The 13,493-nt window shown below is 34.6% G+C and overlaps 2 protein-coding genes across 3 annotated transcripts in view; both read left to right on the top strand.

Annotated features, from left to right (window-relative positions):
- The first annotated feature begins 172 nt into the window (after nt 1-172).
- LOC131853588 (zinc finger and BTB domain-containing protein 49-like) lies at nt 173-2,076 on the top strand. Its single transcript, XM_059204528.1, has 2 exons — nt 173-957; nt 1,425-2,076. Exons 1-2 carry the CDS (start codon nt 258-260, stop codon nt 1,676-1,678), a joined length of 954 nt encoding a protein of 317 aa, XP_059060511.1. The 5' UTR covers nt 173-257; the 3' UTR covers nt 1,679-2,076.
- A 1,865-nt stretch (nt 2,077-3,941) lies between these two features.
- LOC131853626 (neural-cadherin) overlaps nt 3,942-13,493 on the top strand; it is a 338,875-nt gene continuing 329,323 nt past the window's right edge. For both annotated transcript variants that reach the window (XM_059204595.1, XM_059204594.1), the window contains exons 1-2: nt 3,942-4,027; nt 5,245-6,574. In XM_059204595.1, coding sequence (XP_059060578.1) covers nt 5,284-6,574 — 1,291 coding nt within the window. In that variant the 5' untranslated portion in view covers nt 3,942-4,027; nt 5,245-5,283. The remainder of the gene's footprint in view (nt 4,028-5,244; nt 6,575-13,493) is intronic.

The raw sequence follows: 13,493 nt of genomic DNA on the forward strand, positions 1-13,493 counted from the left end.
ACACACGACACTGTCCTCGCCAGCGAAGACAACGAAAAAAAACGATATATTCCGAACTCTATGCCTCATCCACTACTATTTTATATGCTTTGGCTATAAGGTGTAAACCCAGATAAACCATAAATAATATAATTGTTTTCTTTCATCAACTTTATTGACATTAAATAAATTGACAACTTTGACAATTCAATTTCTCCTAGATGAAATATAAGAATTTTCATTAATATTTATTTTTTAAATTACTTTATCTTTGTAGAATGAATAATGCACCGCAATTTTCTTTGCGTTGGAATAATTACGTTACGCACGTTACAGAAGCATTTAATGTTTTACGATTTGAGAACGATTTGGTGGATGTCACCCTGTGTTGTGACGGTGGCAAAATAAAAGCCCATAAAATGTTATTATCTGCTTGTAGCAGCTATTTTAAGCAAATTTTTAAAGAAAATCCTTGCCAGCACCCTGTGATAATATTTAGAAACTTTAAATTTGAAGACCTAAATGCTATCGTCAACTTTATGTATCATGGTGAAGTGAATATTTTTCAAGAGCAATTGGAGTCGTTCCTTATCACGGCAGAGCTTTTAGAAGTAAAAGGATTGACCGATAATATCGAGGATGAATCGCCAAAAAGCCAATTGAAAATGAATGACAACATTTCATTAGATTTAAGTTCAAAGTCGACCCGTTTTTCTGAAGATATTGTGCCAGTATTATTGGATGAGCCGATAAATTTAGCTACAATGCAAAGCGATAGAGCCAGAGAAGAATACATTCCACAAAATAATTCGCTGACAAGTCTTCCTGATCAAGAGAATGAACATTCAGAATCACGACCTAGTATTGCAAAATTGGATGAGAGTTCGAGCACAAGACCCAAAACAGCAATTACAAATGAAGACATGCAAGTTGATCAATCAACGTCAGCAGAAGATATTTTAGAGAAGAGCACTTCTGGTATGTATTAAGGTAACCTTTGTACAAAGTGGTTTGTATAGAGATACAGATAGGTAGAGCTGACCGAGATAGGTAAGACAGAGGTCTTACCTATCTCGGTCAGCTCCTTTGTAACTTGGTTTTCCATTAGAGTGTGGGATATGACTGTGAAATTTCAGGATATGGAGGCATGATAATGTAGTTCACCAGAATGCACCACATGGGAGGTACTACAGGTGTACATGATGATATGAGGTGATGTTTATGTATATAGGTTATGGTTACAAATTGCAAATAAACTACAGACACCCAATTTAAAAGAAGAAAATCATATTAGTTTAGCGGTTTACAAATTAAGTAAATATACACATAGAAAAATTGTATGCATATCTCTTTTAAATCTACAATATCTCTCCTAAATCTTTAATTTCTACAAACAACAACCCATGTTAATAATATAAAAAACTCAAAATGCGAATTGTTTTCAGAATCCGACTTGGCGAAATTTCGTTGTCAACTATGTCCAAAAGGTTTTAAGCATCCAACATCATTGACTCTACATAAGGACTCTCATGCTGGGAAAACACAATGTCCTGTCTGTCACCGTTCATTCTCGCGATCATATGACATGAGGAGTCATTTACAAAGGATACACCAAGGGAAACAGTTGACAATAAAGGAAATAAGATATAAAAATAGCAGTGACAATGTTGGGCCCAAGCAGTTCACTCATAACATATAGTCCTAAGAATATGGTAACTACCTGTAGTTATCACAAATTAAAGCACCTGGTGCATAATATCTGTATAATTTAGAGTATATTCATAAATTATGTCACATGATTTTTGATCCTCTCTTCATCCTTGTCAAAACTGTCCACATTTCAGAAATTCCTCAGCTCCAACTGTTTTGAACTAGTTTGTTCCTCTCATCCTATGTTACACAATGCCGCTCCTTCAGTCCTCTTAACATATTACCTAATTTATGTATATACCCTATGAAAATGTTTATGTGTATAAATAAAGTGAAGGATATTATAGCAGTTTTATGATGTTCATAATGAAGTATATTTTATTTAATATTTATATTAAGTCACAAAAAAATTGCTCAGTGCTGTAGCTTTGGCTATTTTTATACTAGTCTACTACAATATTATTGTTTAATATAATTGTTTCTATTATTTTTTGTTTTATTTATTAGTAATAATTAGTAACATACATTATGCAAAGGGATCTGGATTGTTATAGTGCTAATGTGGATTAATAACCCCATCTCAAGCAATGAACCATGGTTTCCATGTGGAGGTCAACATAACATAGTTCCTGAAGATAGTGTGATATATTCCTGATAAATTTACCATAATGGCCTAACTAACCTGACCTCATGCTCATCTTATCATTCTCCACTGGTGCCCCGCCAGCGTAAACCGTTAGCGTATAGTGCGTAAACCATTCTATTATCAGATATAAAAATACATTCACATTAGATAAATCGATAACAAATCCTTGGCTGTACACACTTCTATTATATTCATACACTGTTTATACCAAAATGTCAGTGAAGGTGGAAAAATTAGGATTAAACCTAATATGATGATGATATGAGGACAAATGGAAGAGAAAAACATATTACGCCGAACCCAAAGGAATGGGGTAAGGACCACTCAGATGATGACATACGTAACTAAGTTTATGGGATCACTCCGCTTGGTACTATTTGCATAATGTATAGTTTCCGGCTCGAAGGACTAACACGCATTGCATTTCAATTTGGTTTGCATTGAAATAAGTAGTAAGACTTCTAAAACTTTACTAATGTGTTGTCAACATACTTATATCGCAGCGATGGAATGGTTAAAAAGTAATTGAATGTACGTATTTAAAAATAAGGAACATATTTTGACCCGGGATATGGACTGAAAAATACTTGTTACGATAATACTACCGTAAATATATTTATTATTTTTCTATTACAGAAAAATATTAGTCAAAGTTTATTATTATGGAAGCAAACCAAAATATGTATAATAAAAGTTCGTAAAAATAAAACAAAAGAATACTTATTTCATTGACTTCTTGGTAGGTAGGTTATTGGTATATACTTGTTCATAATCGCGTTTATATTACAAGACATCTATGTACCACACACTAGTGAAAAGGATATTCCTGTTTGCCAGAAATATCTTTTCACTAAAGGTATTTCTGGCAAACAGGAATATCCTTTTCCTTGACCTTTCCGGCGAAACTTTAAAATGTCTATTTATGACTACAAAGTGGCAGTTTGTATAAATAATTTTGTCAAATAGGTACCCATATTTTAATTAATAATAGGTAAAAACATATAAAGAGACAATTTTAATAAAAAAATATTGTTTATCTATGTTTGTAATCTGTAACGAATGTATCAATATATAAACAGTTATGATGTTTTAAAATTGTTACAAACACTTCAGTGTATATACCATGGTATTATCATAGAATAAACCATAAGATAATATTTTTTCAATCGTATTTGTATATAAAGCTTCAAGATAAATTTTGCACAAATGGATACCAAGTATTTACCTAATGTCCATTTATACAGATTATATACTTTAGGAATTTATAAAAAAAAGAGCGATTACAGGCGTGAGAAAATTATCACGATTACTGACTAAGAAAATACCATACATTGCAGTAGTATTAAATAAAATTGATAGTAAATGTAAAGTGGGGAAGATATTGTTTACTCCTATATAATAATAACGAAAACAAATACAGTGGGTTTAAGAACCTCCTATTTGAAGTCGGTTAAAATATCTAGCGCCTATTCAATCTACTGCAGAAAGAAAAGGGGAGTGCATGCAGCTTTGCAGGGGTAGTGTCGAAGCTCTGTAAGTAGGTATGTAGCCGGGACAGGGGTGACTACGAGGGCGGTGGCGGCGGGGGCAGCAGAACGGAGTGTGTTCGTTCGATACGATACGCGCGACGCGCGCGCGCCCGTTTACAACCAGTCGTATTCAGACGTCGCGGTAGATGGACTGTACGATATTTGTCGGCGCGCATCTGTCAAACGCTTCGATATCGATATAAAACGAATTCATTACTATAAAGTACGTATTCATTTGGAAACCGATTAGGAATGTTATAAACAATGTTACATCCTTATAAAAATAAAACTCGGAAAGTTCTTATCAATTGTTTAAATCTATGTATTTTGTTTACATTCGAATCACATGTTTACCGCTTAGTTTGGATGACAAAATTATCAGTCAATTGTTAATTGGAAATCAACAAATTTAAATTATCTTTGTGAATGTAGTGAGAATATGCGGATTTTATCAACTATAAATTCTTGTTTTGATTGTCGCCTATAAAATTCTGTGTTATATTTAGCCAAATCAGATTAGATGTCTCGTGAATTTGTGAGAAGTGTGATATTGTGAACGGTAATTCAGAAATAGTGCAAGCTTTTATTCAGTAAAATAAGAGTGTGAATATTTCATGGTGTGTCGTGAGCGGTTGTGTATATAGAGTTGAAATTAGCTCAGCGGGTGGACAGCGCGCGGCGGCGCACGGGGGTATTGATCGGCGGTGCGTCGAGCCGCGAGACGCCGGCGTCGCCGCCTGCCGCCTAAATAAAGCTCCCCATGTGTGCGCTCTGCGCTCGCCGCCCTACGCCGATCCATCCCGCCGTCGCCGCCACCGCCGCCACCGCCATCGAAGACGCTTTCGTCCTCCTCCCGTCACATCACACATGATTGCGATGTTGCTATTTACTATGCACCGCTATCTTTGATCGTTCTCAATCAAAGCTTTGACCCAGTTATTTCTCTGTGATATTTGACCAATATTTTCTGGTACTAACCTAGTGATGGTATTGAAAACCCAAGGATGACACCATAGAAGATTTAGCAGAGACCTACATATATATCTAATGGTCTATCTATCTAATGGAATAATTTATACATATGTTATTAACACAGTAAATAGCATGTTTACATAACATATTATATATACACAGAAATCTTGTGAAGAAATTGTGGTGCAGCTACGATATCATCTTTATCAGACAGATAAAAACATATTACAACCCATTTTCTGTGTGAGAATAATAGGTTATATTTAGCTAAAAAGTATTCTGTAATTCATTAATTGAGGTGTTGCGACATATTCTGTTCACTGCATACTAGAGATCTATTTATTAATATTAGGTAATTAAAAATATCTTTAAATTTTGTCATCTGAACTAAGTTGATTGGCGTGTTGACATTTGACCTTTATGTAGTTAGATACTAGGACATAAATAAATAAATCGTTTATTTTGTAGGTATGATATCTTACGTTAAGTGAGGTCCAACTAAGAGTGATGGCACGCACAGTGCTAGCGGGCGGAGCTCTGCTCTGCGCCCTGAGCGTGGTCTTGCAGACGCGCGCGCTCACCCTGCTGCCACACGACGTTCGTCCCGGCCACGCGGTTCGACATTTCGTCGGGAATCATTCTCGTTATACATTACTTGATCCACAATATGCCTCCTACTTTGCTCTACTAGATGATGGGCTACTAATGACTACTGCTGATCTCTCACCACTTTTAGATCAACCACTGAATCTTGCCGTATTGGAACAAACTCCATACAGCAGCTCGGCTCACTCTATCCATCTCCTGGTAATGGATCGTCGGCGAATGATTCATTTTCCCACAACTGATGGTTTACAGGGAGATATTCCTGAAAATGCCCCAGCCGGGACTGTTGTCGATTTACCAGCTATACGAGCCACAGCTCTTCTTACTGTTGGTCCAATAGCTTATAAAATTATTAAAGGCAACGATGAATCAGTCTTTTCTCTACGCGAGAAAACTAAACATGTATCTATTCCCTCAGTAAGATCAGTTATTACAGAAGGAGATGTAGAAATAATTGCTACACGTCCTTTAGACGCTGAGACAAAACGATCTTATAATCTGGTTGTTCAAGCCACGGACATTCACGGAGCTAACAAGGCAAATCTTCCTATTCGAATAGAAGTGACAAATGAAAATGATCATGAACCAATTTTTGAGCAGAGTATATATTATTTTGCTGTAAATGGTACTCCGGATGAAAATGGACCCAATGGAACAACACGCTGGCAAAGATTTTCAAGTATTGGCAAGGTTCATGCATTTGATGCAGATGGTGATCGTGTTTACTATTCTCTGAAGAATCCTAGTAATCTTGTAGTTATAGTGCCTCAAACTGGGGCACTGATATTAGTAGGTGAACCTGACAGTCATGAAGCAGAATTGCGAATACTTGCTCATGATACAGGCTCCCCGCCGCGTACAAGCCGACCTGCGCGTGTGTTTCTTGAGTTCGTTGTCCGTGATCGAAGAGGCCTTCCTATGCTTCATCGCGAGAAGCGTCGTGTGACTCGTGCAGTTCGACCCACAAAGCGTATAGAGTTTACTGAAGCTGATGGCGAGGTGGAAGGCCGTGCAGTGTTTACGTTGGAAAAGGAAACTGATCGTGAGACTTTTAAAATACGGGACGAGAATCCGTGGGTTACCGTTGAGCCTAGTGGTGTTGTGAAAGTTAAAAAGAAGTGGGACTATGAGGAGTTAGGACCTGAGAAGACCATCGACTTTTGGGTTACAATTACCAATGCTGGAAACGGAGGTAAGTCCACTACAAATTATTTACATGAATTTTGTTTTTTAATAAATGTTATAATAAGCTAAAAGTCCTATTACAAAATTCCTATAATATCCAAAAACATCTTCATAGATCTTCACCTACCTACCTAAATGTATAAGTACTTAATATCTTATTTCTAAGAATTGTAGGTACTTATATGTATATTAATATAAAAAAATTTCAAATATTTTCTCAAAGATGTCGTTACTGCTTCTATTTTAGATAATTGAAATCATACTAAAAAATATGTATGACTAAACAAATCTAAATACATTGTTACAATAGTTTTTAGATTCGATCATACAATGTCAATTTATGAATTATAGTTAACTAAAAGACATTACGTATCTACCATATAAACATCAACATATCTAAAAAACTTAACAATAAGATGCCGCGACCGGCGACCCAATGCGCAGCAAATCGTCCCAAGTTACATTATTTTTACGTTTTTTTGCCCCTACGCTGTGCTTAGTTTTTGTCGATGTGTATTAAGTCATAATCTACTAACGTCTCAATCGAGGGTGGATTGGGATAATGACAGGGAGAGAATAGGCCGAATACACATTGTTTTTAACTTTGTACTGTGATGCGTCCAGCTGCGTTGAGAATAACTTATTTGATAGGTATTTATAAATTCGTAGTTTTATCAGATTTTATAGATAACAATTTAGAATTTCTGAAATATTACACTGATATTAATAACTTCAATTTAATTACTGAAAATTTAGTTTCAGTCACTTTAGGAAGTTTGGTTTTGTTAGAGCTTAGATTAATAAGGAATTTGTGAAGATATCTATGATATAAATATCAAACAATAGTCTGTTCAAATATAATGTAACGAAATTTTAAATTATGCCAATAACTATTTAATTGCAAAACTAATAAAATCTGTTGCATTTCTAGAGACGATGTAACATAAAACTAGAGAGTCATTGCTATGAATCCTCTCAGTATGTACAGATATTTTGACTCCTGCGTTATTAATATATTATACGAAGCTTCATCAAAATTATGGGAGGTCGGATGTGTGAGAAGCGTGCATCCCTTTCGCGGTCGAAACTTTAATACCCGACACGCCGCGGGTCACGATACGACCAATTTATATAATTGCACTTTATCTAAGATGCTATAAATTTCTGGCTTACTATATTCCTTTACTCTATTAATCTATATGATTACGCGAACTTATAGGGTAAGCAAAGAGGTTCAAGTAGCATGTTTGTATCTTACATGTTAATACAGGTAAAAGTGGTATAAAATTAGGTACATGTATACTTATCTAAAATGAAAATATATCTTATATGGGAAGTACTTTAATTAATTTAAAGTTAATAACCAAAAATTAAAGATATAATTATCAAGTATAAAAATTTTCAAATGCTTAGATAAAAAAGTAACACAGTTTTTCACTGTGTAGGTACTGATTTTTCGCCTAATTTCTCCGAATGTAATAATAACAAATATCCACAATGTTTCTGAATGTGTAAATCATTAAATATCTAATAGGCGCTTTCCGATAGAGGTCCGTAGTTCATACACCTGTCGGATCGAATCGCGCAATAGACCATGACTGGATAGCGACAAGTCCCAAACGCTGCTGTCACGAGGATCGAACGAACATTCCCATCACGACCGCAACCAAATGATCTGATCTGATAGTTAGATGATAATTGTTATTTCTTCATATATCACTCAAATTACTGAGTTCTAATGGATCCCTTTATATTGTTTCTAGTGCGGCACAATCACATCTACGTACTGGTTTGTAAATTATTTTGCTACTTTTACAGCATTGAATAGAGAGTTAATGTGACAGAGCGCAGAAATGTTTATGTAATTGAAAGGGAAGAACAGAAGTGTATATTTAAAGGGATAAGACAAAATTTTACGGATAAGAAACAAACAAAACTAATTTTTAAAAGTAAAAATCAGGAGATCAAGGATATTGGAAATTGCATTAGGCATAACGAGCAGAAATACGGTTCACTTTGAGAGACGAAGGAAGAATTGGCAGCTTGTTACGGAAGTAAAAGCGCTAGGCACAGTCAAAGTCAAAGGAACAAGGGGAGGGGAATTGCATACGAAAAAAATCAGCATATATTATGGATATAACATATTAATCATGGAGCGTATAAAATTTTTGTACAAGCATAGGTGTCAAGATGATAAATTCATGGTTATACAATAAATAATTGTCATTTTGTTTGACTCCTAAAGTATATAATATAATATCGTAAAGTTAAATAACTTAAAAATCGAATTGAACCTTGGGCTGGAAAATATAGAAAGTATTTTTCTAATTCGATAGGTAACTTTATACATTAAATTATGATTACGTTATCAAAAGTGCATCGAAAGGCATCATTGCTGCAAGTGGCATTTCCACCAGTCACAATCATTGTAATAGTAGGCGACAGGTTGACACCGTGCAGAATGCGTTGATAATCGGGGACCTGTCGCACGGTCGCCTGGCCGCACGCTGCTATCCTGCCGCTTGACGCTTCATCTGATCACACGATGACAATTAGTAATACGACCGCTCCTTTACTATGTGGGTGTGGAATGCCATAGTTGTAGTTTTATAGCTTATTCAAAGCCGTATAGTCTTTCAATAGATAAATAACATAATAAAATGATTTTTTAACATTATACTATTTGATGGTTTTAGATTTCTGTCTATTTGTGCACGCTAACCTCTGAAATAGAAACCTATTCGCATGCCGTTTCAAGCATTTTCGTATTGCAAGCTTTTATCCGAATAGGTTTACAAAGAAATCTATTGCTACTTCGAATAACACGCGTATGAAGTCGTGGGCGTGGTTAAGTAGGTGTAGTTTATTTGCTACTGATTTTATAAATTTTTTTACTATATTACTACAATTGTACCACTGTCTGCGTTGTGGTCCTAATTGTCTTATTTAAAAACATAATCACTGGTTGTAAATAAAACGGTAGTATACATACGAGTATGTATGATGTAAGCACCTAATATTTGGACTTCTAGTACTCTTTCTACGTGAATCTCAAGCATCTTTTATAGAAACCAGTTTCTGAAAATAAATACGAGTAAGATAACAAAATTACCTACTACGAAAGCTATTGCAACCATTTATACCTACTGAATTAACAAGTGAAATCAAATGTTAAACAATAATAGATGCAGCCCAAATGCAGTAATCAACGAAAATTAAAGTTTTCGTTGTTGTTAACTACTAGTAAGTGTTCAGATATGAAAGGCGTTATCAATAAACAATTATTAAAAAGGAAACACAAATATTTCTAGTGCATCAGAAGAGTAAATCGTGGTTCGACTCTGTGTTATCGAGCGCGTGTATTATCAAAATAAATCGAAACTAGTGTTGTTTAATTACAACATTCTGGGTAGGCAGCGCCCGTGGTGGGTGGCCATACCCGAGCCCAAGGCACCGTTGAACGTCCCGCACCTCTCGGAAATCTAATCATTATCATTATTACGAGGATAGAGACATAGATAGGTAATAATGAACAAGCGAGTTCTTATAAGTTTTGTTTTGGATCGTCAGTTCTTTAGATACAAATATAAATATTTTGTTTACGTCATGTTACACTGATTATTACTGTTTACTGTAGCCCTTTAATATTATTAAGAAATGTTAAAAAGTAGAGAAGAAGGCGACTCTTACTACACTGAGCTGTAACAATTTTAAGCGTTGCACCGGGATTTTCGAGAGACGCTCGTCAAAGCACCTTTGTCTACTTGAAGGCGTGCTCTATTGGCAAATTAATTCCGTTCTGTTCTAGCAGCGTTGCTCTTTGAGCTACAAATACGGTGACAACACAAAAGCTTTATAGAGTGTTGTTGGGGAACTCATTCATCTGAGTATATAGTTGCTATATTATGCTTTGTTGCATTCATTGATAATCTAAATAATGATACATTTTTGTTTCTTTTGTGAGTACACATTACATTTAATGTACTAAATCCACAGAATTATTTACTTTACCTATAAGCAGTATTATCCAAAGTACAGGGTTATTTCTAGCTCATATATAAAGTATACAGATACGATCTGTATATACTTTTAAATATCAATACGATTGTTTTTATAATGTTACCATACCATAAATCAATGATACACCTTTTTGCAACGAAAGCATCAATTTTACGCACTAATAAATACATATTATGACTTTTTCACTACCGATATCACTATCTACTTACTCATTTTGGATAACTGTAGCTGATGGTAAAAAACTGTTGACTTGGATTGCAAAGGTAAAAACCTTTTTTACAGTTGTTTAAATGTTTTTTATTTCTGTTTGACTTTAATTCTGCTACGTGGTATACCGGTAGTCAGCTTGTCGTGGCATGTGGTCGTCCACTCACTTCTAAAGTAGGTATTATGGTCTATGATATAATTAAATTTCGTTTTGACAGGTGTGTATTTATGCAAATACGGCCTATTGGAATGCGTTATTTAGAGAAACAGATTCGATTAAGAACAGTTTTTCATCATATAGCATATGTTATCCTATAAAACTTTTCTGCAATAATTAGAATGTTTACAAGAATCAAAGTAAAATAAATTTATTGTTGTATATTGAATAAACAAAGCTCAGTCGAACTATTCGCAGTTTTTGGTTATCTAAGTCTGTTGAAAGTTTTCCGTGTGTGTTTTCTAAGAGATTGTCGGAAATTTAACTCGTTACACAAAGTTCTAGTGAATTCAAACTTTGGATACAATATCTGAAGTCTTATGAGCCGGATAGTTATATAATATGGTACTATATCGAATATTTGGAAGGTCACAATGTTCTTTCAACGCAAAAAAGCGTTATAGATGGAGTAATCACAATGAGTATATTATCATAATAGAAATATTTGTGAACACAATCGGACACTATTATTTTTATTGGATTACTTTGACTTGAGAATTGAATATGTTCTCAAAGCAATGTAATGTGGTTGTCTCACTTACGCAAAGAAATTGCTGCAGCTAAACTACAACTGTTATCAAATTGTTGGTTAACCACTATGACATTAACTTTAAACAACTCACAAGTTTGTAAAGCTATTATTACCTTGGTCAAAATTGTTCAGTGTTTTATAAATAAATATTATTTACGTCGTTTGCCTGTATTTTGTTACTTGAGAAAGTGAAATTATCTTTTTAATGACAATGTGGGCTTTTTATGTTATATCTAATTAATTGGACTAAGTAAAGAAAAATTATTTGAAGTTTTGTATACAAAAATGTCTTAATAATACAAATGTATATTGTTTTTACTTATAACGACAGTGAATAGTTCACGGTTAGTTCCGTACGTACAAGTTTGTTTTCATTATTTTAATGACATATTTGACTATTACGATGTAATAAAATTTCCCACTCATCGTCCGAATTAGAACATTGTTGGTGTTACCAAACCCAATGTAGTAACATTTAAGTCTTACACGATACTGAGTAACAAACATTAAATAATTTTCGACAGAGACAGGACAGGATCACGAGTGTTTTAAAAATACAGACATTATTATTATGTATGACCTAAGTAATAAAATGGTGACTGCGCGAAACATATTGAATGTGGAGCGGAGTAGGTGGTGTGACGCGATCTAGTGGGCCTGTCGTATTAAAATTGGCACATCCGAATTTGACCGGCGATAAGAGATTGTCATCATGAATATTAGGAATTACATTTGATGACGTTTAAATTTTACATATGATGACTCCTGTAGAATTTTGTTTGTTTGCGTATTTCACTCGCGTAGTTATGCCCATATTACTTCTCCATGTTTCTTAGGAGGGGTTTAGGACTGAAATGTGGGGATTAAAGTCTTATTTATCCTGAAACAACAAAATGTGTTATTGTTGTCCGAAGTGTAAGATAGTCAGTACAAATAAAAACACATAAGCAATATACACATTTTCAGGATTGGCAAAACCTGTGTTGTACTATGCGCTATGGAGTAGCTATATTTTGTTTGTACAGACCACGGTACTGTATCCATTTATGTGAGATGATTTTACAGATTTTAATCAATTCGTTTGCCAATTTGTTTGTCGTTCTTAGTTGTCTTATCTATATTTTAATCAGAAAACCGAGTTTCTTGTTAGCTATTCACAGCTAACTACATAGAAAATTAACTTATTCCAAATGTAAAAGACCTACATGCTTAAAAATGTATAAAGATTTGATGACGTCAGCTCTTTTAGATGCTTTTAGGGACATTTTTACAAGCTCGTATAGTTATACCTACAAATTAGCATTACTGTAAAATCATACGGTTATGTATTATATGTACTACATGGCAAAAATAAAACGAGTGTTCTTGCTATCATATTTATTTTATGCTTTTTCCCACGCATATAGCAGTAATCGAATAAAGTTGTGTTAAAAAGGTCGTAGTAAACTTGCAAGTGTAGGTGGGTTGTAGAGGCTATGTACAGTTAATTTTAAAGTGTATATAATACCAAGTGACAGTGGTAATAGTGATTAAAAATATGAAAAAAGTATGAACGAACAAGAAACTGCACGCATTCACTATTAATAAAGTATAAAAATTTTAATACACTTCAATACAATTTCCGTTTTGTAAATTTGTTTTAGTTGAACGTGTAACATGTATTTCCAGCTAATCTTTATGACTAACGCTGTATATGATTTGATATTCGGGTAAAAAACTATTAGCATTACATGTGGTCGAATTACGGTATAAAAAATAAGTGACAATACTGGCCGAGCATCACGTACTGGTTCCAGGCCGTTAGTCGGGTATTGTTTGTTAACTTCACTCATTCATCCAATCAATGGCAATGGGTGCGGGTGTCGGTCGCACAACAATCGGCGCACTGGCCAATTCCCCTCATTGTCCACTAGCTACAATTACGTACGAGCACTTCCTATGCATGACCCC

The sequence above is a fragment of the Achroia grisella genome, unplaced genomic scaffold (assembly GCF_030625045.1).
Source record: "Achroia grisella isolate CSIRO2021 unplaced genomic scaffold, CSIRO_AGI_Agris_v1 utg903, whole genome shotgun sequence".
In the NCBI taxonomy this organism is placed as follows: Eukaryota; Metazoa; Arthropoda; class Insecta; order Lepidoptera; family Pyralidae; genus Achroia; species Achroia grisella.